Below are 24298 nucleotides of genomic sequence, written 5' to 3' on the forward strand. Positions count from 1 at the left end.
AGCCAAGGGTGTATTTTAGCTTACCTACTGAAGTGTAATTACCTCGAAACAGTGAGGATTATACTAGGAGGTAGCACACACATTTGTTCTGCAGCAAATTGATAAATTATTTAACTAATTCAGCTGCAGTTAGGAGGAGGGAAAATACCCCTTCAACCTTGACAATAGTCCTCCAATACAAGAATAAGGAGGGATTACTAAGCGTTAATACACCATCCCATATACATTTTATATGGTGATATAGGCTTGTGTGTTAAGCTTTCTAACTATACAGCTGCTCCACTATACCCAGGTTATAACAGGCTCCTGACTGGGATACACGGTCATTCTTATCTTCATGTATGTACATCCCCTTATTTTAAGATATATACCAATAAAGTTATTTTAATTCTTGTCACTAATCATCACTATTACCATTTACTTTAGAGTTATAGAGTGCTATTAGCTGAGTTCTTTTTCTCCTGTGTATTGTTATGACAATTCTCAGCACAGCACCATTACTCACTCACTCATTATATTTGATTATTAGATGAGCAGAGGTTCCTGTCCCCTTCCCCCCTACATTTGCACGTCCCGGGCGAGTGGATTTAACATCGTGGCGATCTCCTATTGACCCAAGCAGCACACGTTTGGTACTAGGTGGCGAGTAGATTTTTGTGTTCGGCGAGTAGATTTTTTGGTGATTTGTCGACCACTGATATATATATATATATATATATATATATATATATATCACAAACAAAGAGTAGCGCTAAAGTGTGAAATTAAGCCAGGTGTTGATAAAAATATGTGCATGTATAGTTAATAAATGAATATTGAATAATCAAGATAAATCGTGCAACACCCACATATATATTAAAATATAATAAGTGTAATAAAACCAAACACGTAAAGTTCGTAGATGAAAAGTCCAGATCAGGAACCAGTCTGTATGGGGAGGCAAAGCTTCTTGATATGATCTCGCCAGATCACAGATATCTTCAAAAAACCAAGACAAAGAAGTGCCAGCTCCATAGCACAATACTGTGAAAATTGAGGAAATCTTTATTTAAGCATAGGTAGTCACCTAGAGCTATACTCACATGGTGGGTAAAAACACAATCATTTGAGACAATCTGTGACAGCAGCGGGTCAGCGCAGATGGATGGACAGACAGGTGGCCAGGAATAGTGGGTATAAAAGTCAATGGTCAGTGTGGGAGAACAGTCCACAGAATACTCTAGTGCAGAGATGATCTATGCAGCACAACGTTGCTCCCACCAGCTTGTGGAGTGTATAGTTCCACGTCCTCCTGTGATGATAAAATATCCCCTCGCTGCGTTCTCAGCAGCAGCAGCTGGTAAACAAGGCTGCCTCACTACTACCAGGAAGTTTTGCAGTTCCACAGCTACCTCTTCCCTCTGCTCCTCGTGGCGCCGCCATTGTTGTGCGGCAGCCTTGTTTACCAGCTGCTGCTGCTGAGAACGCAGCGAGGGGATATTTTATCATCACAGGAGGACGTGGAACTATACACTCCACAAGCTGGTGGGAGCAACGTTGTGCTGCATAGATCATCTCCGCAGGCGTGCGGAGGCGTAGGTCTTATTAAATTTCAAGTTTTTTTCGCGCTCACGGGAGCGCAGGGCCGGTCACGTGAGCGGTTTGCCCAATGAGGACGAACCAGCTCTGTGACGTCACTGGCCCACCCCCCCAACACGCCCCCGGACGGCGCGCGAACTAAGGCCAGGGAAAGCACCCGCTTTCCCTCAGCCTCAGTGCGCCTCCGCACGGCTGCAGTCTCTATGGACTCAGCCTAAGGCCTCGGGCTGCAGAAAGAGAGGAGGGGAGCTCCTGACCCGTGCTGAGGCGCGCTTGTACTTACCTGTGAGCCCCTACAGCCGCAACGAGAGCGGCTTTAGTAGGGGCTCGCCTACGCTTCTGCAAGCGTGCGGAAGCGTAGGTCTTAGCAGAATTTTAAATTTCAGCTCTCGCCGGAGCGCGGGGCCGGTCACGTGAGCGGTTTGCCCAATGAGGGCGAACCAGCTCACTGACGTCACTGGCCCGCCCGCCGGCCGACACGCCCCCGGACGGCGCGCGGTCTAAGGCCAGGGAAAGCACCCGCCTCAGCAAGCACGAACCCTAAGATGTGGGCTGACAAAGCATCCACTAGAAATCAGTGAGAATAGTCATCTGAATTCTATACTACACTATGCTGTTTGCTGAGGCTGCAACAGATAGTAACTAACAAGCGGTGGTTACATTTGTAAGCATTTCTGCCCCTAAAACACAAGCTGGAAACTAGAGTGTGTTGTGATGGAATGATCCGCAACAATGTATATGCCACACTGTGTCTTTAAACTACAGCGACTTTGGTTGCTGCTGTGGTTTGCATAGACATTAACTATTGGCAAATAATAATAGCATGTTCTTGTATAGCGCTGCTAGTTTACATAGCGCTTTACAGAGACATTTTGCAGGCAGAGGTCCCTGCCCCGTGGAGCTTACAATCTATGTTTTTGGTGCCTGAGGCACAGGGAGATAAAGTGACTGCCCAAGGTCACAAGGAGCCAACACCGGGAATTGAACCAGGCTCCACGGTTTCAAACTCAGTGCCAGTCAGTGTCTTTACTCACTGAGCCACTCCTTCTCCATATATATCAAATATCTCCTTCCTAACATGGGAGGCAGCAATAACAAACACCTTACAAATTAAGGTGAATTATTATCTACATCTATCTGAAGGCAATATTAGGATTAGATTATACATATAAAGTCAAATGGTCAAGGATAGGGGTCAATAACTACAACATGACCCAATGGTGGGAGCTCTGTTCTGCCATTTGTAACTACTCCTTCTGCCACAATTATTATTATTATTATTTCTTTTCACTAACTGCAGACCATTTTTGAGTCATTACTGCAGTTCTTTAAAACCTATCCCACAATAGAAGTGTATATCTGCCTGAGCAATTTCACACAGCAGGTAGCCTCATAGGGATTCTTCTCACACAAATTTTATTTATTAATATAGGCGCTAAGAATTTATTGACATTAGGAGTTCACCATCCCTTCTATTTGTGACATTGTATGATAGGTAGGGATTCATTTGAATCATCCTTTACGGTCATAGTGCAACATACCATACAACAAGCCCACTATATATGCTCATTTCTTTTGTATAGAATAAAGTTTGTATTAGTGGAGATGGTATTCCATCTCTTTCCAGTCCTTATAGCGTTCCATTAACAAAAAGGTGGAGTGCATTTCTTTAAGGGAATACTTTCACTTTCTACTAAGGACTCCCTCTCCTGTTTCTAACACCAGGCTTTTCTAAAAGTCCTAATCGGCTAGGTGGAGTCTGGTTGATTGCCTGTGTGCAATTAACCAGCACACTGCACGATTTAGAGGCAGTTACTCTCAAACAGTGATAAGTCCCTGTTACACTCTCTCTCTTTCTCTCTCTTTCTTTTTCTCTTTCTCTTTCCATATTGGGCATTTTTAGTGTCTCTTAAAAAGGTAAGTTACTCTGTAGTGGTGCAAATCGATTAGCAGTATTAAAATTAGAGAGATCTCTTTGTCTGGTGAGAAATGATTTTTTCTTCCTCTGAAAGAGCTGGGTGACTTCGTGCTGTCTCCTTGTTGCCGCCCTCCTCTTCCTTTCGATTCCCAGCATCAAATGACGCCAATGTGGCATCACACGGCGTCGCTTTGCCAGGGCGGCGTCAAATGACATCATGATGTTGCACATCACATAGCAACGAGACGCCATGTGACGTCACTATCGGCATATAAGTGCCTAGGGGCGTCGGATTTCGAAATCCGCCACTGACAAGAAACAATGGATAAAATAAATAAAAGAAGGAAGCTCCATAACCTGAGCTATTCCTATTGGGAAATATATTTCTTGATGAATATTACATTACTCACAAGGTAATGAGGTGCGTATTGGGTTGTTGCAAATCTCAGTCTGATAATGTTAGCCTTATGGGTCACATTATAAACCACCACAGGGATTGTAATATTGTACAGTATATTACTATATTTAATGATGAACATCATATTCCCACAGTGTAACAATGGGAGTATTAAGTTGTTATAGACCTCAGTCTGATGGTGATTTATAATGTGATCACATAACACTAAGTGATTGTAATATAGTGCACTCATATTTTGAATATCTCCTAAATCAGGGGTGTGCAAACTTTTCCCCGTGCGCACCTGGTGAGACTACTAGGCTCTCTGTTTTTTAGCACATCAGTCGTGTCTTTGGTGTAAGAGGGCAGGGCCGTTACAAAGGGCCTTAATACCACATCTAAATAGGTGATAACCTTTTCACTGATAGATCCAATACCAGACACTATGGGTCACCCTGGGGGGGGGTCTTTGCATTCTTATGCACCTTTGATATGCTATAAAACGTAGCTATTTTGGGCTTCTTTACAATCTTATAATTGGATTATTTTTCTGAGATTACCTTTTTACTCAGTCCTTTTTTTAAGATGTATAGCAATGTTTTTGAATACTTTATTGATGGATCGCATGTTAGGACCTCATAACACGCGAGATCATTCAGGAGCCTAAGATTCTCTTGTAAGTATTTCTCTTCTTGTAGTAAAACTGTGTTGCTTCCCTTATCTGAAGGTTTAATAATGACCCCCTTTAGATCTATCAGTTCCCCCAGAGCTATCCTTTCTAAGGGGCTCATAATATCCTGGCCTCCTCTCTTGGGTATTCGTTCCATATCTCTTTGGTGACCAATTTTAGGAACATTTCTATGTTCGCATTGGTGCTTAGTGATGGTGTGAATTTACTTTTAGGCTTCAGGGGAGTGAACGGCCCCTGTCCTTGTTCTCTCTCATTATCTTCTAGAAGGAATATGAGATCCTGAAGATATTCTAGATCTTTATTGTCCAGAAGGGGCGAGTTGCTGGTTGGCATTTCACATGTCTCCTTTTCTTGTAAAACTTGTGAAGTGCCAGCTTTCGGCCCAAATAGATTGATGTCTTTTTACCCATTCGAATAGGTTAATATTGTTACAGCACCTGCTATGGTGCTAATTAAGCCCTGTAAACTTTAGATAATATTCTTTAGTGCGGTGCCCATTAGTACCTATAGCCACCAACAGCATATAGTGTGAGCTTTCAACATGGGATCATGCTACTAGTTAGTATTGTTCTTCAGGGTTCTAACTTCACCTGGTTAGGTTGAAACTTGGAAAATTCTTAGGATATCCCACTCACATGGCCCCAAAGGGTAAACAAGCGATTTGAGATATGTTTTTCGCTGTTATCGCCGCTCTAATCTTAGGTGGAGTCAATATCACTGGGTTGGTGGTTAGGAGTACTCTCCTATTACCCTGCAGATAGAGAGAGCAAGTAATAGTGCAGAGAATCATTTGCAATTTAGAAACAATTTATCACGCATATAGAAATGTGCACTCATACGCTGTCAACTCTTCAAAGGTTTTTAAAACATAGGAGGATGGCAGAGACTCAATCTCCCTGGTCAGGACAAGATCTCAGTGCCGCTGTTCGGTCAATCCGACTTCGTCAGCTGACCGCCCACGTCTCATCAGATCTAGTGGCGTCTGGCTCTGAATCACGTCTCAAGAATAAAGGATGATCCAGGCACAAGGACTTAGCAAATGAGAAATTTAATTCAACTTAATTAAAGGCCCTCACCTTGATAAAGAGTGCATTGCACTCAACGTTGGTTTCTAAGCTGAATTAAATGTATCATTTGCCTGGATCATCCTTTATTCTTGTGCAAACCCTTGGGATTTACAGGACAATCCCAGATACCGTGAGCACCGGCAGTTGACTTATATTGTGTGGAAGTGAGATGTGTGCCAGATAAAGCTCCTTGGATTAACTCTGAATCACGTCTCTACATCTCCTCCCTCTGGTGTCGGATCATTCAAACTGCGGCGGTGAGATCTTGGGGTGTCTGTCCAACAGCTGGGACAATGAAGCACTCTGTTGGTTTAAGACAATGTGGTGTGAAATGCTCGATGCATAATTAATACGTCACCACCAAATAGGAATGCCCCACAGTCCGGGCTATATCCCTCAATATGTATTATATCACCATAATGACCATAATATGTTAGCCAGCCCACAGGGCAGGGAGGCACAGACTCGCACACTGACTGCGGCAGGTTTTTTTAAGCTGCAGAACAGTCACAGAGAACGGAATCACACAGAGAGGCGTCTCTTGTTCTCCTTCAGGTGTTAAATCTACTTATAATCGCCTTTTGAACACATTTTTGGATGGGGAAATTTGATCTCTTGACCGTGAAAAAAACAGGAAATGTATTGTTTGAACCAGGAAATCCGAAAGTGGAAACACTGCTGCTGCCTCGAAGTCCCTTTTCCTGAGTCCCTCACATTGTACACCCCGGCAGAGAGATCTTCAGCCTGTGCTGTTGGATAAGTGCATCTCTCCTCCTTCCTTTCCCTGTCCTGTGTGACCTGTGCACATTATCCCAGTGCTGTTCTGAGCTTCCTTAGGCTTGTTCTATGGTATGTGTGGGCGCGCCTGTGCGCACGCACATGCACATGACGCACACTATTTGTGTGTATGGTGGTCCGAGCTGCCGGGAGCGACAAGTTTGCAGTGGTCTGTGTGTGTGTGTGTGTATGTACAGGCATACCCCGTTTAAGGACACTCACTTTAAGTACACTCACGAGTAACTACATATCGCCCAATGGGCAAACGGCAGCTCACGCATGCGCCTGTCAGCACGTCCTGAACAGCAATACCGGCTCCCTACCTGTACCGAAGCTGTGCACAAGCGGGGAGACTATAGAGCCTGTTACACATGTGTTATTTACATCAGTTATGCACGTGTATGACGATTTCAGTACAGTACATGCATCGATACGTGGAAAAAAGGTAGTGCTTCACTTTAAGTACATTTTCGCTTTACATACATGCTCCGGTCCCATTGTGTACTTTAATGTGGGGTGTGTGTGTGTGTACTGTATATGTGTAATTTATTATATATTTTTAAATTAAAAAAAAAAAGACACATTGGTAAGAATAAAATATTTATTAACATTGTACATACATACATACACACATACATTACAGCGGCGGTAGCGCGCAGATACTTACTTTTTGAGTCTTCCCCGCTATCGCCCGGCTCCATGCTCACTGCCGTGCGCGCGCGGCCCTAGCATACAATGGCTGGCTAACCACAGCCAACTATTACTACTGCGCGTGCGCACGGCGCAGCAAGCGCGCCCACTATATTACGGGCCTTACACACAGGAGCCTGAGTGTCTGAGCTTCTGATAGTGAAGGGGGAACCTCTGCTACTGGATGGGTTATCACAGATTGGGAAGTTTTATTTTACATTTGGAATTCACATTCGGAAGCATTTGAGTCACATTTTGGAAAGTTATTAAATAGTGTTAGAAAGTAATTAGATTAAGGAAAGTATTGGTTAGGGTTTACCAACATCACCAACATCACCAACATCATGTGTGTGCTATTGTCTGTACCTCTGTGCAGTGGTGGGATTCAGCCGGTTCGCACCAGTTCATGCGAACCTGTTCCTAGGATTTCTGGCGTTCGCTGAACCGGTGCTTAACAGGCGGCAGCGGGAGATGGTATGCGGCAGCGGCGGGCTTAAAGTATTATCCGGTAATAGAATCACTTGAGTGAGTCAGAGCAGGACTGCAGGGGAGGTGCGCCATCTAGCAGCCTGACCCGGAACTTCCTGTCTGCTGCTATACAGCGCTCCTCTCCCCCTGCTGCTCCTGCTCTGACTCGAGATTCTGCTACTGGCTAATTCTTTAAGCTAGGGGAACCCTCCCCGTGCCTGTGTCCACCCAGGTAGGCATGGGGGGGAGGACTGGGTGAGATGTGAGGGGGGCTGGGAGAGATGAGAGAGGGGCTGGGAGAGATGAGAGAGGGGCTTTGAGAGATGTGAGGGGGGCTTTGAAAGATGTGAGGGGGGCTGGGAGAGATGTGAGGGGGGCTGGGAGAGATGTGTGAGGGGCTGGGAGAGATGTGTGAGGGGCTGGGAGAGATGTGAGGGAGGCTGGGTAAGATGTGAGATGTGAGGGGGCTGGGAGAGATGTGAGAGGGGCTGGGAGAGATGTGAGGGGGGGCTGGGAGAGATGTGAGGGGGGGCTGGGAGAGATGTGAGGGGGCTGGGAGAGATGTGAGGGGGCTGGGAGAGATGTGTGAGGGGCTGGGAGAGATGTGTGAGGGGCTGGGAGAGATGTGTGAGGGGCTGGGAGAGATGTGAGAGGGGCTGGGAGAGATGTGAGGGGGGGCTGGGAGAGATGTGAGAGGTGCTGGGAGAGATGTGAGAGGGGCTGGTGAGAGGGGCTGGGAGAGATGTGAGAGGGGCTGGTGAGAGGGGCTGGGAGAGATGTGAGAGGGGCTGGTGAGAGGGGCTGGGAGAGATGTGAGAGGGGCTGGTGAGAGGGGCTGGGAGAGATGTGAGGGGCTGGTGAGGGTGGCTGGGAGAGATGTGAGAGGTGCTGGGAGAGATGTGAGAGGGGCTGGGAGAGATGTGAGAGGGGCTGGGAGAGATGTGAGAGGGGCTGTGAGAGATGTGAGGGGCTGGTGAGAGGGGCTGGGAGAGATGTGAGAGGGGCTGGTGAGAGGGGCTGGGAGAGATGTGAGAGGGGCTGGTGAGGGGCTGGGAGAGATGTGAGAGGGGCTGGGAGAGATGTGAGAGGGGCTGGGAGAGATGTGAGAGGGGCTGGTGAGAGGGGCTGGGAGAGATGTGTGAGGGGCTGGGAGAGATGTGAGAGGGGCTGGGAGAGATGTGAGGGGGGGCTGAGAGAGATGTGAGAGGTGCTGGGAGAGATGTGAGAGGGGCTGGTGAGAGGGGCTGGGAGAGATGTGAGAGGGGCTGGTGAGAGGGGCTGGGAGAGATGTGAGAGGGGCTGGTGAGAGGGGCTGGGAGAGATGTGAGAGGGGCTGGTGAGAGGGGCTGGGAGAGATGTGAGAGGGGCTGGTGAGAGGGGCTGGGAGAGATGTGAGGGGCTGGTGAGGGTGGCTGGGAGAGATGTGAGAGGTGCTGGGAGAGATGTGAGAGGGGCTGGGAGAGATGTGAGAGGGGCTGGGAGAGATGTGAGAGGGGCTGGGAGAGATGTGAGAGGGGCTGTGAGAGATGTGAGGGGCTGGTGAGAGGGGCTGGGAGAGATGTGAGAGGGGCTGGTGAGGGGGGGTGGGAGAGATGGGAGGAGGGGCTGGGAGAGATGTGAGAGGTTCAGGGAGAGATGTGAGAGGGTCTGGGAGAGATGTGAGAGGGTCTGGGAGAGATGTGAGAGGGGCTGTGAGAGATGTGAGGGGGGCTGTGAGAGATGTGAGATGTGAGGGGCTGGGAGAGATGTGTGAGGGGCTGTGAGAGATGTGAGATGTGAGGGGCTGGGAGAGATGTGTGAGGGGCTGGGAGAGATGCGAGAGGGGCTGGGAGAGATGTGAGAGGGGCTGGGAGAGATGTGAGGGGGCTGAGAGAGATGTGAGGGGGCTGAGAGAGATGTGAGGGGGGCTGGGAGAGATGTGAGGGTGGCTGGGAGAGATGTGAGGGGGCTGGGAGAGATGTGAGGGGGGCTGGGAGAGATGTGAGGGTGGCTGGGAGAGATGTGAGAGGGGCTGGGAGAGATGTGAGAGGGGCTGGGAGAGATGTGAGAGGGGCTGGGAGAGATGTGAGAGGGGCTGGGAGAGATGTGAGAGGGGCTGGGAGAGATGTGAGAGGGGCTGGGAGAGATGTGAGATGTGAGGGGCTGGGAGAGATGTGTGAGGGGGGGCTGGGAGAGATGTGAGAGGGGCTGTGAGAGATGTGAGAGGGGCTGTGAGAGATGTGTGAGGGGCTGGGAGAGATGTGTGAGGGGCTGGGAGAGATGTGAGAGGGGCTGTGAGAGATGTGAGGGGGGCTGGGAGAGATGTGAGGGGGCTGGGAGAGATGTGAGAGGTGCTGGGAGAGATGTGAGAGGGGCTGGGGGAGATGTGAGAGGGGCTGTGAGAGGTGTGAGATGTGAGGGGCTGGGAGAGATGTGAGAGGGGCTGGGAGAGATGTGAGAGGGGCTGTGAGAGATGTGAGATGTGAGGGGCTGGGAGAGATGTGAGAGGGGCTGGGAGAGATGTGAGTGGGGCTGGTGAGAGGGGCTGGGAGAGATGTGAGGGGGACTGGGAGAGATGTGAGGGGGCTGGGAGAGATGTGTGAGGGGCTGGGAGAGATGTGTGAGGGGCTGGGAGAGATGTGTGAGGGGCTGGGAGAGATGTGAGAGGGGCTGGGAGAGATGTGAGAGGGGCTGTGAGAGATGTGAGAGGGGCTGTGAGAGATGTGAGATGTGAGGGGCTGGGAGAGATGTGTGAGGGGCTGGGAGAGATGTGTGAGGGACTGGGAGAGATGTGTGAGGGGCTGGGAGAGATGTGAGAGGGGCTGGGAGAGATGTGAGAGGGGCTGTGAGAGATGTGAGATGTGAGGGGCTGGGAGAGATGTGTGAGGGGCTGGGAGAGATGTGAGGGGCTGGGAGAGATGTGAGAGGGGCTGTGAGAGATGTGAGAGGGGCTGTGAGAGATGTGAGATGTGAGGGGCTGGGAGAGATGTGTGAGGGGGGCTGGGAGAGATGTGTGAGGGGGGGCTGGGAGAGATGTGTGAGGGGCTGGGAGAGATGTGAGGGGGGCTAGGAGAGATGTGAGGGGGCTGGGAGAGATGTGAGAGGGGCTGGGAGAGATGTGAGAGGGGCTGGAAGAGATGAGAGATGTGAGGGGGGCTGGGAGAGATGTGAGGGGGACTGGGAGAGATGTGAAGGGGACTGGGAGAGATGTGAGGGGGTCTGGGTGAGATGTGAGGGGGCTGGGAGTGATGTGAGATGTGAGGGGGCTGGGAGAGATGTGAGGGGCTGGGAGAGATGTGAGGGGCTGGGAGAGATGTGAGGGGGCTGGGAGAGATGTGAGAGGTGCTGGGAGAGATGTGAGGGGGCTGGGAGAGATGTGAGAGGGGCTGGGAGAGATGTGTGAGGGGGGGCTGGGAGAGATGTGAGGGGGGCTGGGAGAGATGTGAGGGTGGCTGGGAGAGATGTGAGGGGGCTGGGAGAGATGTGAGGGGGCTGGGAGAGATGTGAGAGGGGCTGGAAGAGATGAGAGATGTGAGGGGGGCTGGGAGAGATGTGAGGGGGACTGGGAGAGATGTGAGGGGGGCTGGGAGAGATGTGAGGGGGGGGCTGGGAGAGATGTGAGGGGGGGGCTGGGAGAGATGTGAGAGGGGCTGGGAGAGATGTGAGAGGGGCTGGAAGAGATGAGAGATGTGAGGGGGGCTGGGAGAGATGTGAGGGGGACTGGGAGAGATGTGAAGGGGACTGGGAGAGATGTGAGGGGGGCTGGGAGAGATGTGAGGGGGGGCTGGGAGAGATGTGAGGGGGGGGGCTTGGAGAGATGTGAGGGGGGCGGGGCTGGGAGAGATGTGAGGGGGGCTGGGAGAGATGTGAGGCGGCTGGGAGAGATGTAAGATGTGAGGGGGCTGGGAAAGATGTGAGGGGTGGGGGGACTGGGAGAGATGTGAGGGGGGCAGGAGAGATGGGAGGGGGGGCTGGGAGAGATGGGAGGGGGGGCTGGGAGAGATGGGAGGGGGGGCTGGGAGAGATGGGAGGGGGGTTGGGAGAGATGGGAGGGGGGGCTGGGAGAGATGGGAGGGGGGCTGTGAGAGATGGGAGGGGGGCTGGGAGAGATGGGAGGGGGGGCTGTGAGAAATGTGAGAGGGGCTCTGGTCTCTCCCCCCCCCCTTGTGCAGTCCTGTTCAACGGAATAAAACATTAAAAAAAAACAACATAAACACAAAACATCCCCCCCCCTGGTGAGAGAGAACTTGTTGCTAAAAAATTTGAATCCCACCACTGGCTCTGCGTGAGGCTGGCACATGTTTGCCTGGGGAGAGTCCTGGTCTGACTGTGCTCTGATGTCCCAAGTACCGGCTGCATTCACTGTGTAAAATGTCCTAGTTTTAAAGAGGGTGTCCTTGATACAGGGGGAGGAAGGGGAGGTCTGTGCAGAGCTGGAGATTGAGCAGCAACCAGAAGAAGGCCCCCACCCCCCCCCCCCCCACATCCCCTCCATTTGCTGTGCAAAACTACAGCTGCTCAGTGAGAACAGGGAGAGCCCAGTCACATACAGGTAGCAGTGTGTGCTTTGGTCTGTGTCTCTCTGTATAGTACAGTATGCTCCTCCATATAGAGATGGTGGTCTGTCCTTGGACCTCCCTTTTTTTTCTTTACACACTCTCTAGGTCAGGGGAGCGCAAACTTTTTCAGCTGCGCCCCCCTGCCTGCTCCCCCTTGCTCTCACGTCCCCCTCACCTTGTTCGGCGGCGTCAAATGACACCGCGGGGTGATGTCACGTGACCCAGTTGCCATGGTGATGGGCGTGACGTCCCTCCGCATGGCACCGCGTCCCTGCAGCTCTTCAGAATCCCAGTAAGTTAGTTGCAGAGGCCACACGCGATCCCCCTGCATTTAATTTAAATGCCTGGGGAAGAGAGCGGGACCTCTGCAACCGCCTGCGCCCCCCCCCCCCAGACAAATCTCCCGCCGCCCCGGGGGGGCACGCCCCCCCCAGTATATGCACCGCTGCTCTAGGTGACCTTATTACATCTCTTAGGTTCAAATATCACCTCTATGCTGGTGACACACACCATTTACCTTTCAACCCGAGACCTTACACCTGCTGTACAGACCAACATTTCTGAATGTCTCTCCGCTGTATCATCTTGGACGGCCCTCCACAGACTCAAACTTAACATGGCAAAGACGGAGCTCTTCACACTTCCTCACAAGCCTGGCCCTACTGCCCCCTTTGGCATTACTGTTGGCAGCGCTACCACACACCCAGTATCACAAGCACACTGCCTAGGTGTCACATGAACTCCTCCCTCACATTATCCTCTCCTCCTCTCTCCCCCCTCACCCCCTTTATTTCTCCTCACCATTTTTCTCCCCCCCTTCCTCTACCACCTCCTTTCTCTGCCCCCCTCTGTCCCCAGCACCTTCTCTCCACCGCACCTTCTCTCCCTCCTCTCCTGTCTCCCCCTCTTTCCTACTCCCCCTATCTTCCCTCCTCCATTCTCTCCCCCTTCTCTCTATCCCCTCTTCTCCTCATATCTCTCCCCTTCTACCCTCCTCTCTCCCCCACCCCTCCTCCCCTCCACTCTCCACCCTCCACTATCCCCCCTCTGCACTCCCCCCTCTGCACTTCCCCCCCCTGCACTTCCCCCCCCTGCACTTCCCCCCCCTGCACTACCCACCCTGCACTTTCCCCCCTGCACCCCCCCTGCACTCTACCCTCCCCCCTCCACTCTACCCTCCCCCCTCCACTCTACCCTCCCCCTCCACTCTACCCTCCCCCCTCCACTCTACCCTCCCCCCTCCACTCTACCCTCCCCCTCCACTCTACCCTCCCCCCTCCACTCTACCCTCCCCCCTCCACTCTACTCTCCCCCCTCCACTCTCTCTCCCCCCTCGTCCACACTCTCTCCCCCCGTCCACTCTCTCCCCCCCACCTCCACTCACCCTCTCTCCCCCACCCATTCTCTCACCCTCTTCCTCTTTCCTGCCTCTGCGTGAGGTGAATATATATATATATACACGAACTATATACAGCTACAGGGAAAATGTCCCTAGCTAGGGGTTTCTTTGTAGCAGCCACAATCTGATTAGATGAGTGGGGCCTATCTTGGACCTAAAGGGTTAATCTGGCCAAGTCTGGATGCCACTGACACCCAGACCCTACCTTCCCTTTCTCTGTCCTGGCTCCAACTGTCAGAACCCCAACTGTCAGAATTCTAACTGCCATGCATCTCTCAGCCCTATTGGTTGCCTGGGAACATGTGGTCTGCAGTCCCTGAGGCTGCTCGGACTTGTAGTTCCCCTGATGTGCTGTACTCTAATGGCTGCCGCTTGCACTTGCTACTGTGCACTCTCCCCAGCCTCCGCTGCCTATGGAAAGGTAAGGGGAGAAACAGGGGACCCAGGCTATATAACTAACAAGCAGGCACTGCAGTGGTCTTTTCAGAAGAGTGCAGTGTTTTATTCTAGGATTGTGTTTCAGTCCTTATTAGGACCTTTGTCAAGATTAAAAGGGGAAGGGGGAATGCAGGATCGTTTCATATACCGGTAGATCAAATTGTTTCGTTAATTGTCTGATACAAACACATATGAATAGTGTTGTTTCTATTCGACAAATAACTAAACAATTTGGTCTATATGAAAAGCCCCTGCATTCCCCACCTCCTTTCCCCTTTGATTTATTATGTATATACAAGATATAAACATTGTACATGACTTTGTTTTTTAATTGACTTGTGCACCGAATTTTATTTCATCACAACTACCACAACATTAATGTGGCACACCTTTGACACCAATATATATACAATGGCTCTTTATTGTGTACTCTTTAATGTAACGTTTTTCCTTTTTATCTGAAGACTCGGTCACAAAATGTTCACTACAGTAGCTGCACCTAGCAGCTGTTGCTTAGCAACAATATACACAATGGTTTGTGACACCAAACTCTCTGTGGCTGCAGAGAAGAATAGGGGAGGTGTCATTATGTATCAACTGATTTTTGCAGGTATATATTGCATGTTGGTCTTTACCGCTGTTTTTTGCCCTCTGTAAAACACTGCACACTTTTGGACAGAGCACTGGAGAGCTTGTATTTGGTTGTCAGTAGATCCTCACTGGTTGTGGAGCCGGGTGCACCGGTGGCAGATACCGCAACGTTACTGTGAGTGTAAAATGTAAACGGGGCAAAGGAGCAGAGACATATTTATGGGATAACCTTTGCCGGATTCCTGAAATATGTCCACCAATGTGAACTTACTTAGAAATTATTATTAAACCCCTTGGGGTTCATCGTGGTTGTAACGACGATAAAAAGTGATATTGTTCCTTTAGTGATTGGTGAACATTGCGGTATATAGGCTCTGTAGCAGTGTACTGGACTTTGCAGTTTCTGTTTCTATAAAAGGGAAATCCCCCTAATTAACAACATTTGAAAAGCAAACCTGCTGTTTACAATAGTAAAGAGAATGAAGATACAGAAGAGCCTTACACGTGTATTATTAAGACATCATTTTATTTCAAAGGATTGACGTTTCGGTCCTCACACGGACCTACATCTTGATAGATCCTTTGTCGATCCTTTGAAATAACATTATTTCCCATTTTTTCAAAAGCCCACTGGAGTGCCTGTATTACATTTATTGCTGATCTGTGAAACGAGCAGGGCAGCCTCAGGCTGGTGCAGATATTGCAGTCACAGGGAAGACACATAGCAGGTCGCTGCGTTTATAGTTGACGCGCGACAGAGCGCATGGTGTCCCGCGCTTGTCGCTCGAGAGATTTGTGCTCAGTCATTGCGCGGCGGCGTGGTGTGGCGAATGCATCACGAAGCTGGTTTGCCCTCATTGGCTAAACCGCTTACGCCGCGCGAAGAAAACAAAATCATTTGTAGGTTGAAAAATCTGTCGCGCGATCGCTCTGCTCATACTATGGCCGATCTCATTGATATTCACTAATTTGTTTCTGAGGTGCGCGCCATCGCTGCTACTATAATCACGGCCTTAGAGCAGCAGTCCTGGCTACACTGCTGATCGATCCGTTCTCCTGCGAATACCCTCCTCCCTGGGCTATCGAAATTTGTGACAGTGAAATGCTACAGATGCAGTGTAACATATTACTAAGTGTAACACATTGGTACAGCTTTCAGCTCAGCAGTAGACGGTCTATTTCTGGCAACACTGCAACAGATCTGTTTGGGATACATTGTTGCCAATGGGCAGAGCTCAAAAAGGTGTGTCGGAGCCTGTTTCAAAAGAGGCAGTGGATGTGACTTGCTGAATGGATGTAAAGCAGCCAAAGGATGTTCATTACATTAATAATCCTCATTCAAAAAAGGCATTAGAGTTGGAAAAAAAATATTTGGAAAAATGCAGTAAGTATCATCTAATACTACACAACTAATTTTTTTTTTTTTTAATAAAAAGGAAAAGTCTTGCTGCTTTAATATTGATAGCTTGACAGCCAGGGAGAGAACCATAACAGACAATACAGGTCTCAAAGGAGAGCCCTAAATTTGCCCTACAATCCACAGTAGGTAATACCAACAATTGAAATTGTCAGGAGGAGGATGTTTTTTTATTATGAACGGCCAGGCAGGGAGCGTCGGTGTTAAGCAGCCATCTTGAAGGCGCGCCTCCTAGAAGTCAGAGACATTGTTTAAAGGGTTACATCTGGGTAATTGATGAAACAATCAGTTGCCCATTCAGAGATTTTTAAGAAATGTATCATGAAATTAATTTGCAGTGCAAAAATGAAAAACAACAATTCTTTACTATTCATGTGGCTAGAGTTGTAGGGAACAGTTTTCTGTTAATAAATGGACATTAACAAAAAAATATATATATTTTTTTTATCAAACTTCTTCAATTGGCCAACAGGATGAAAATCAAGACATAGAAAAAAAAAGCCTGCAGGGGTATTTGTATTGTAGCATTAGTACCAACTCTTCTCCTTCCTACATATGAAGTATTGTTCTGTATTTAGAAAGTTCCCACTCTGTTTATACAGAGGCCCTGATGCAGATCACACTCTGGGTGATAGAGGTCATTAGGGACAAGTATACAATCTTAGGGCAGGTTCATATAAAAGACACACAGTTGTACTTGATCTGTGTTATGGGTGTGATGGGTTCTTTTTAAATATGCAGAGAAATTGGTCTTCCCCATGTACTCCTTATAGAAGTTATATCAAATTGCAATGGTCGTGCTCACTTCTCCAAAGGGGCTTCTCTGTATGGCCCATATAATCCTAGAATATGAAGGTAGATGAAGAGGAGGCACAACAAACTTCTATTTTAGATAATGTTATTAAGCCGAAGGAAACCAATGTTGCAGCTAGACACAAAGGTTGGGCCCCACCCTTGATGAAGGCTACTGTGTCCAGCCAACACATTGGGTTTCTTTGGCTAAGTGGAGTAAAGGTCTCTGCTTATCAGGTCTGTAATATAGAGCACGTTGTTGCGCTACCGTGCGCTCGCGGGTCAGTTACAATTTACTGTGGGAGGCTGATGTTGATACAGTCGAGATGCGCACGGCCGTGTGCGGTGGCGTGGCAGACCAGAGAAACTACAAGAGAATTGTATTTTCGCCGCGCCACGTGCAAGCGCAATGCCGTGCGCGCCTGCACACGCACCAGAGCGCACTATATTACAAGTCTTCGTCTTCCATGCTTCCATGCCTTCAGTTGGATGCCGGAAAAGTATGAAAGCCGAAGCCGATCAGAGCTCCATAGTTGTTCTTGGGTAGTCTTTGAGTCTGTGAGAACTGCGGACCCTGTCGTGGCCATCCTTGTTACCGCAGTACAAATGAATCAAGACAGAGGTGACAAAATAATATTGCTGAAATTAAGATACTGTCGATATATTTTTTAAATGGACTAGGGGGGTCTCTGGAGAAAGTGATGTTCAGTTTCCATTTTGTGAAATCTGTTGTCTTCAGTGTCCATTTTGTGTGAAAGAATGTGTCTGGTGTAAATGGAAGATTTCGCTCCTAAGTTGATTTACGAATGTGCCTAAAGTAACCCCCACATTCCTAGAGAGACTTGGTACCTGGAACCTATTCATAGTTGTTTTGAGGCTAGTTTTAACGAGGTTTAATGAGCTGTAATATGATTGGTTTAAGAATTATGGAGTGGTTAGTATAATCTGCCTAGTTACTATTTTAGACAAAGGAACCAAGAATATACAAAGAGGCAGCCTGGACACTCCCTGGCAGAGAGAGTCTTGTAGACTTTTGAATGAGTATGATCATACTATACTATGTATTGAAATAAACTACTTATTATCAACTGAACCCTGTTTGTCAATTTGGAACATTGACAGGGGCAATGAGGATAAGCTGGCTTCGGCAACGCTCTTCACCTAACGAGCTAGGAGTTCCCCTGCATTTCCCCTTTACTATGCTATTGCTGAGTTCTGTTTGTATGTATGCATAGCTTTATTTATATAGCGCCATACAGGTACATAACGCTTCACAGCAGTAATACACATGACTATAATATAACGCATGGTGGGAATAAGCACTTCAGACATGAAAGTAAAAATAGGAAAGGGAGTACCTGCCCCGAATAGCTTACCATCCAAATGCGAGCAGTTTACTGTTGGCTTGGGTTAACTAAACTCTGGCTTATTTAATTCTTGTGTTCTGCCTGGTGTTTGGCAATCCCTGGAAGTTTGGTCAACACCGTATCATGTCAGCCCCCTATTTAATATGGTAAGAAGTGGGGGTCAGGTGAGGGGAACTTATGGCAATACCACTTCTCACCGTATGAATTAGAAAATGGAGACCGTGTCAGTATGGAGCAGAACTGCTGAACCTGAGAGAGTATCGGGAGCATTTATCAGTCTTTCTGATGCCAAAAGGGAGAAAAAACAGCACCAGATGTATCTGCTTTTTATTCATGCTATAGAACTGTACAGTTTGTTACTATGTTGCACTAAGAGGATATCGCTATTCTTATGGCTGTTGAGCCTTTGAGGTTGTTTTGTGTTAATAAGCTAAGGCTTGAAAGCTTATACTAAATGCTGTTGTCCAAGATAATAGATCATATAAATTACAGTTCTTCTTTTTTTATACAGGCACAGTGGTCACCCATCAAATATAAATAAAGAAACCTCCAGCGGTACCAGCATGGATCCACACTTAAGTGAGTATAGTAGATATTGTGGTGGCTTTGAAATTTGTAAGGAGGGAATATCTGTGTCTGCTCTTGTGACCAACATATCTCTTTCTCCAACTTCATAACTCCAGACTCAAATTTAGCATTAAATGTCTGTCCCTTGTTAACCTTGCTCAGGTCTTGCAAAGCCTCTGCCAGCTTGCTTTTGAATTCTGTCTGATGTCCGGAATCCGTTTGTACTGTCCTAGTCTTGTGCTGTTTCGTGATATAGTTTAAAGAGCATTTAAGACCAGCTATTTGAGTTTTCAGCTCTTGAAGCTGTCCTTCTGCACTTTTTCCACTCAATGCAGTTGCCAGTTCAGTTCCTTTGGAGTTGAGTCGCGATTCTATATCTCAGAGCTGACTCAGAGCCAGGCTTAAATCTGTTTCCATTTCTTTATTTCTTACCTACAGCTGCCGGTACTCCTCCCGGACCTTGTCCAGCTCCAGCACAGCCGGACCCCCTCACGGGCCGTGTGGTCCAGAAATTCGCAGGCATAGGCTATTTTGACCTCGTAGCGCAGTGTCAGGCCGGCCACTAAACGGACACCTCCTCATTATCTTCTTTTTTGGCAAGCTGTATCTTGAGCTCAGCAATCTGCACCTGCAACGCTGTGAGTTGCTGGGATGTGTGTTCAGCTGCCAGCTTTAGCTCTTCCACTTCTAGGCTTTTTGCAATTTCCACTCCTCAGCAAGAGACCCCTGTTTCATGAGTGCATCCTGCAATTCTCCTCTCAGGACCTTCATCTCTTCACTGTGCTCGCGTTGAACTTGTTTCCACACCTCCCTCATTACATTTTAGAGCTATGCCAATTCCTTCGCTAGGGTCCAAGCAGCTTGCCTTTCCAGGTTTCTTCCTCCTGAGTGTACTGACTTTTGGGGATGGAGCAGTGCCTCTGCTCCTCGAGCTGTTCAGTTTCTGGACCACCTCATGCTCCCTCAGTGTGGCCTTCAGCTCCTCATGCTGCTCTCTGGGGACACACTGGGTATTCAAATGCTCTTGCAGCATTTTTACTTTGTTAGCAGTGTAGATACTTTCTTCCTGCAGAACTCGCTGCTTCTCCTCAGCATTCACCTGGTTCTTCTTGGCATCCTGCAGACTCACACGCAGTTCTTGCAGCTGGCTCTGCATCATGTTTTCTGCTTGCGTGCACTGCTCCAGGGAGACACGTTCTTCTTGCAGCACTTTCTCTGCATTCTGCAGTGCTGCCTGTACATCTAATTTTTCCTGGGCCAATTGTTTCTTCTCCTCTCCTAATTCATGGTGTCTTTTATCTCTTTCACTGACTCGGACATAGAGATGCTTGCACTCTTGAGTTACAGTTTCAAAACTGCAATTTAACCCTTTGAAGATCTTTCTCATTGAACATAGTTCTGTGTTAAAGTGGCAACTCCTCTCCTTAGAGGGTTCCAGCTCTGTACTAAGCCTTTGAACTTCCTTCTGTGAGGGTTCCAGCGCTGTGCCAACTTGATTAATGAAACTCTGGTCCGTGGCAGAATCAGCGTATGCCTTCTCCAGTATACTTGACAAGATCACCCTGTCACTCTTCAACTGATCCCTTTATTTCTGCTGGACTACACACTTATCAATTGCTGTGGACAGACACTTTTGTAGTGCAGCCTTGGCCTCTTGCTCTTTATCAAGTCGTCCACAGAGGCAATCGATCTTATTCCATGCAGATTGAAGTGCCTGAGTTAAGGCATCTTTACCTTGGTTAAAGGCATCCTTTTTCTCTTCCACTATTCCTTGGATGATTCTGTGAGTTGCCGTAGGCTGCAGCATATCTCTTTCATCTAATGCAGGCTTTCCTGAGGTTAAAGGGTGATCTTTAATGCCTTCTGTAGATTCCACTATAATTGAACAGACACCCTTCTTTTTCTTCTTTATCTTTGCCTTGAGAAACTCTGAAGAATCACTTTTTACCAATATTCAGTTTTAGCATAGAAATTATGTTGTAAATGGTTCTATTGCCTTCTATTTCCTTAGTTTCATCACCATGGATGATAGATAGGGAACCATTTACAACAAAAATGTTATGCTAAAACTGAATATTGTTAAAAAAAAGTGTGTTGTCGCAGTCTTGAGAGGTCAAGCACTGCATGCATTAGATCAACCAGCAATCAGACACTGTGAATATGCTAGAAGTACACATGGCTGTTAGGTGTAGCTAAATTGCTGTGTCTTAAACGTGACACTTATAGGGTTAAACATAGGTGTAACACATCATTCTAAATGTGCACAGACCCTTAAAGCTGCAGTTAAGTCTTTTTTTACTTCAATAGTTTCATGTGTGCAATCTCTAATTACCTAAAGAACTGTATAGCTGCAGGTCAATTGTTTCTACCTTTGTGAACCTTGTAACAAAGGAACTAGAAAGTATCCATCCAAATGATACATTTACCAATCTAACTGTCATGGGAGAGGGGGTTTGGCCCGGGATTAAAGGGGTTACACCCCATTTGGCCACCCCCTGCTCTCACTTGGGAAGCAAGGGGTTAACTGGACTGCGGTCCAGAAATGTGTTTTAGCCTGCTTCAGAATCCCAATGTATATTCCCCTGTTAAAATGTATTGTTTCTGTTCCAGTGTTTGCGCCTACACATACACTAGAGTTGTTGCGAGAGGGAAGGGGTTAATGTTAATTCAGTGACTATAGCCCTTTGTTCCCTTTTCCCGCCTTTTCAGGCTCCAGTTTGCAGCCTTCCATAGGTCGCCATTGAGGCTCTATGCATTCCAATGGCAGAAGTGGCGGTTTTGGATCTGTTTTCCAGCGACGACCAGCAGGTGGCGTCCGAGAGGAGGAGCGGCGGTTTCCCATTGTAAGTCAATGGGGCCATTGACTTCAATGGGGATTCCTCGACGCCGACCTCCAGGAACAGGTTGGCAGCCATCCAAACCGCAGACCGCAATAGCGGAAACATTTTCTAAAAGAGAGCTTTGATCACTGTTAGTTCAAGTTCAACGACAAGTGGCATGGGAATCTTAGGTTCTAGGGCACCTGGGAATAAAATTCTTTTTGCCCCTAGCCCCTAGGAGCCCCCCCCCCCATACGACCCCCATCGGGTCCGGGAATGAAGGACCCCCGTAAAGGGTCGCACTCATGAACCAGGGTCCCGCCATTGACTTTAATGGTGGAGCGGAGGTTCCATTGAATCCAATGGCGGCGCTCGCCCATGCATTGTCTATGGTGGCGCCGGCCATTGATTCCAATGGGGAAAAGCCGCGTAGCGTTAAAACGGCTAAGTCCGAAATGGTAAAAAGTGTAAGCCCATATCTCCGGTTCTGGAGGGACCAGAGGGCTGGGAGTTGGGTTGCATGCAGCCACGGTTCCGGCTTGAATGCATGTCCATTTCCAGCCCTCTCCGAACAACCAGACGGAGTGTGGGCAAATGTAAAGATTTTTGGTTTTTCCATAGACTTCAATGGCAGAGTTTTCCCATTGAAAGTCTATGGCGGCGGAACCCATTGACTTCAACGGCGGAGTCGCTCCATTGAACGCCTATGGCAACGGAGCCCGTTGATTTCAATGGGGACAGAGTGAAAGGCAGAGATGCATTTTTAAAGGGAAGAATCCTGTATTTTAAAAGTGTTTTAACCTGCATTTGTGTATCTCTGGTTCTGGGGGTCACAGGGGGCTGAAACTGGCCACAATGGAGAGTCACTTCCGGCAGGAAAAACTGGCAAGTATCAGCCCACTGGGCCCAACAGAACCGACTATTTTAATATGTGAAGATATTAAACTGTGAATGGTATTTTGGGTCTGGTATGAGAACGCAGAGCCCATCTGCTATGTTAATAGGTCAGGAGGGCAGACAAGTTGTCTAGCATAAGCCCTCTGATCAAAGGTTGACCGCTCTGATTGTATACAATAGGGCGGAGGAACAAGGGGCCTGAGTGGTCTGTAAGTGTCATAATTCACACTTGCAGATAAGGGAGATCCTACTTCAAAGGAATCTGCTAGCCAGCCAGGCGCCCCAAGGTTAAGGAATAGGACTGAGATTGTATATAAACAAGGCTCAGCCTATACCCATGGTCTTCGTGTATTGTCGTGATGATTACATCTGAACCTGTATTGTGGAAGAAAGGGCCCATCCTGTATCCTGAAGGCTTTCTTGTCCAACACCCTTAAGTAAGTGCATATTTTGTCTGTTATTTGTATATCTTGTGTGTTCACCTTTTTCAAGGAATAAATTATATTTTATCATATCTCGGCCGTGTTCAGTTCAACCCAGGTATTTTGGTGTATAATATAGGCCTCTCACAAGTTACCGTGACACTAACCCTCTCAGAAAAGAAGGCTCTTAAAGAACTTAAATATATGGGTTCTATAACTATAAAGCAGGCAGACAAAGGGGGAAACATTATGCTTCAATACACGGTAGATTATATTTCGGAAAATCAAAGACTTCTGAATGTCAGAAAATGCTATAAAGTACTTAGCATGGACCCAACTAATGCATTCACTAAGGAACTCTCCGCAATTTTGAAGAAAGGTTTAACTGAGAAAGTAATTTCTAAAAAAAGAATGTGAATACCTGATGACGACAAAAGCAACTCTAGCCACTTTCTATAGCATCCCGAAAGTTTACAAAAAACTTGTGAAACCACCAGGACGACCGATAGTCTCCGGAATTTATTTATTTATTTATAAAATGTTTTACTAGGAAGTAATACATTGAGAGTTACCGCTCGTTTTCAAGTATGTCCTGGGTCTCTCACGGAGAGGGCCAGCATATACATAGGCCACATTCTAAGACCTTTTGTCTTGGCTCTGCCCTCTTACGTGAGAGATACCAAGGATGTACTTACACATCTGGATGATATTACAGTGACTCCACATACACTCTTGGTGAGTTTTGACATGGAGTGACTGTATACAAGCATGAGGCCGAGTCCATTGAAGGACAGGCCGTGCTGAGGCGTGCGAACGCTCAGCGCTGAGCCCCTGAATCCTCAATGAGGATGCCTTGAATGGGGGCTCGCGCGAGCGTCCGCAGGCGTGCTCAGGCTTTGGAGTTTTCAGCCGAGCGCCAAGCTGTTTTTCAGCGCCCTGTCGGCTGAAAACCTCCAATGAGAGCGTGGCTGCGTCAACGTCACGGCGCCGTGACGTCGGCGCCGTGACGTCGACGTCAGTGCATCGCGGGCGATTGGCCCAGCGACGTCACTGCCCCGCCTCCCTCAGTCTCCCCCCACCTCCGATCGCGGACGCTGGCTCGCCTGTATGTGCATGGAATCGCACAGCTTCTGCAGGCGAGCCTCAGCGTCAGCGCGGTGCAGCACGGCCCCCCCCCCCTCTATGGCCCGGGCCTCAGACATGATGTGGGACTGACGGCTGTGAGACACTATCTCTCTTCAAGAAGTTCTAACTTCAATAAACATAATGGGTTCATCTGCGATCTTTTGCAGTTTGTATTGTGTCAGAACTATTTTCTTTTCGATCCAAAATATTATCTCCAATTACAAGGTACAACAATGGGGACCACATGTGCCCCCATGTACGCAAACCTGTATTTAGGTTGGTGGGAGGAGATGGGTTTATTTTCCGAAGCCGTGCATCGACACACGTCATGACGATGTAT

At 48.2% G+C, this 24298-nt stretch overlaps 1 protein-coding gene across 4 annotated transcripts in view; it reads left to right on the plus strand.

Annotated features, from left to right (window-relative positions):
- Nucleotides 1-24298, plus strand: part of LOC142463890 (uncharacterized) — a 108890-nt gene that overhangs the window by 8497 nt on the left and 76095 nt on the right. For 2 of the 4 annotated variants that reach the window (XM_075566715.1, XM_075566718.1), the window contains exon 2: nucleotides 18640-18707. In XM_075566715.1, the coding sequence (XP_075422830.1) occupies nucleotides 18692-18707 (16 nt within the window). In that variant the 5' untranslated portion in view covers nucleotides 18640-18691. Of the gene's footprint in view, nucleotides 1-13702; nucleotides 13945-18639; nucleotides 18708-24298 lie in introns of those variants that run through there. The other 2 variants (XM_075566714.1, XM_075566716.1) reach the window with 2 other exon arrangements.

The sequence above is a fragment of the Ascaphus truei genome, chromosome 12 (genome assembly GCF_040206685.1).
Source record: "Ascaphus truei isolate aAscTru1 chromosome 12, aAscTru1.hap1, whole genome shotgun sequence".
Lineage (NCBI taxonomy): Eukaryota > Metazoa > Chordata > Amphibia > Anura > Ascaphidae > Ascaphus > Ascaphus truei.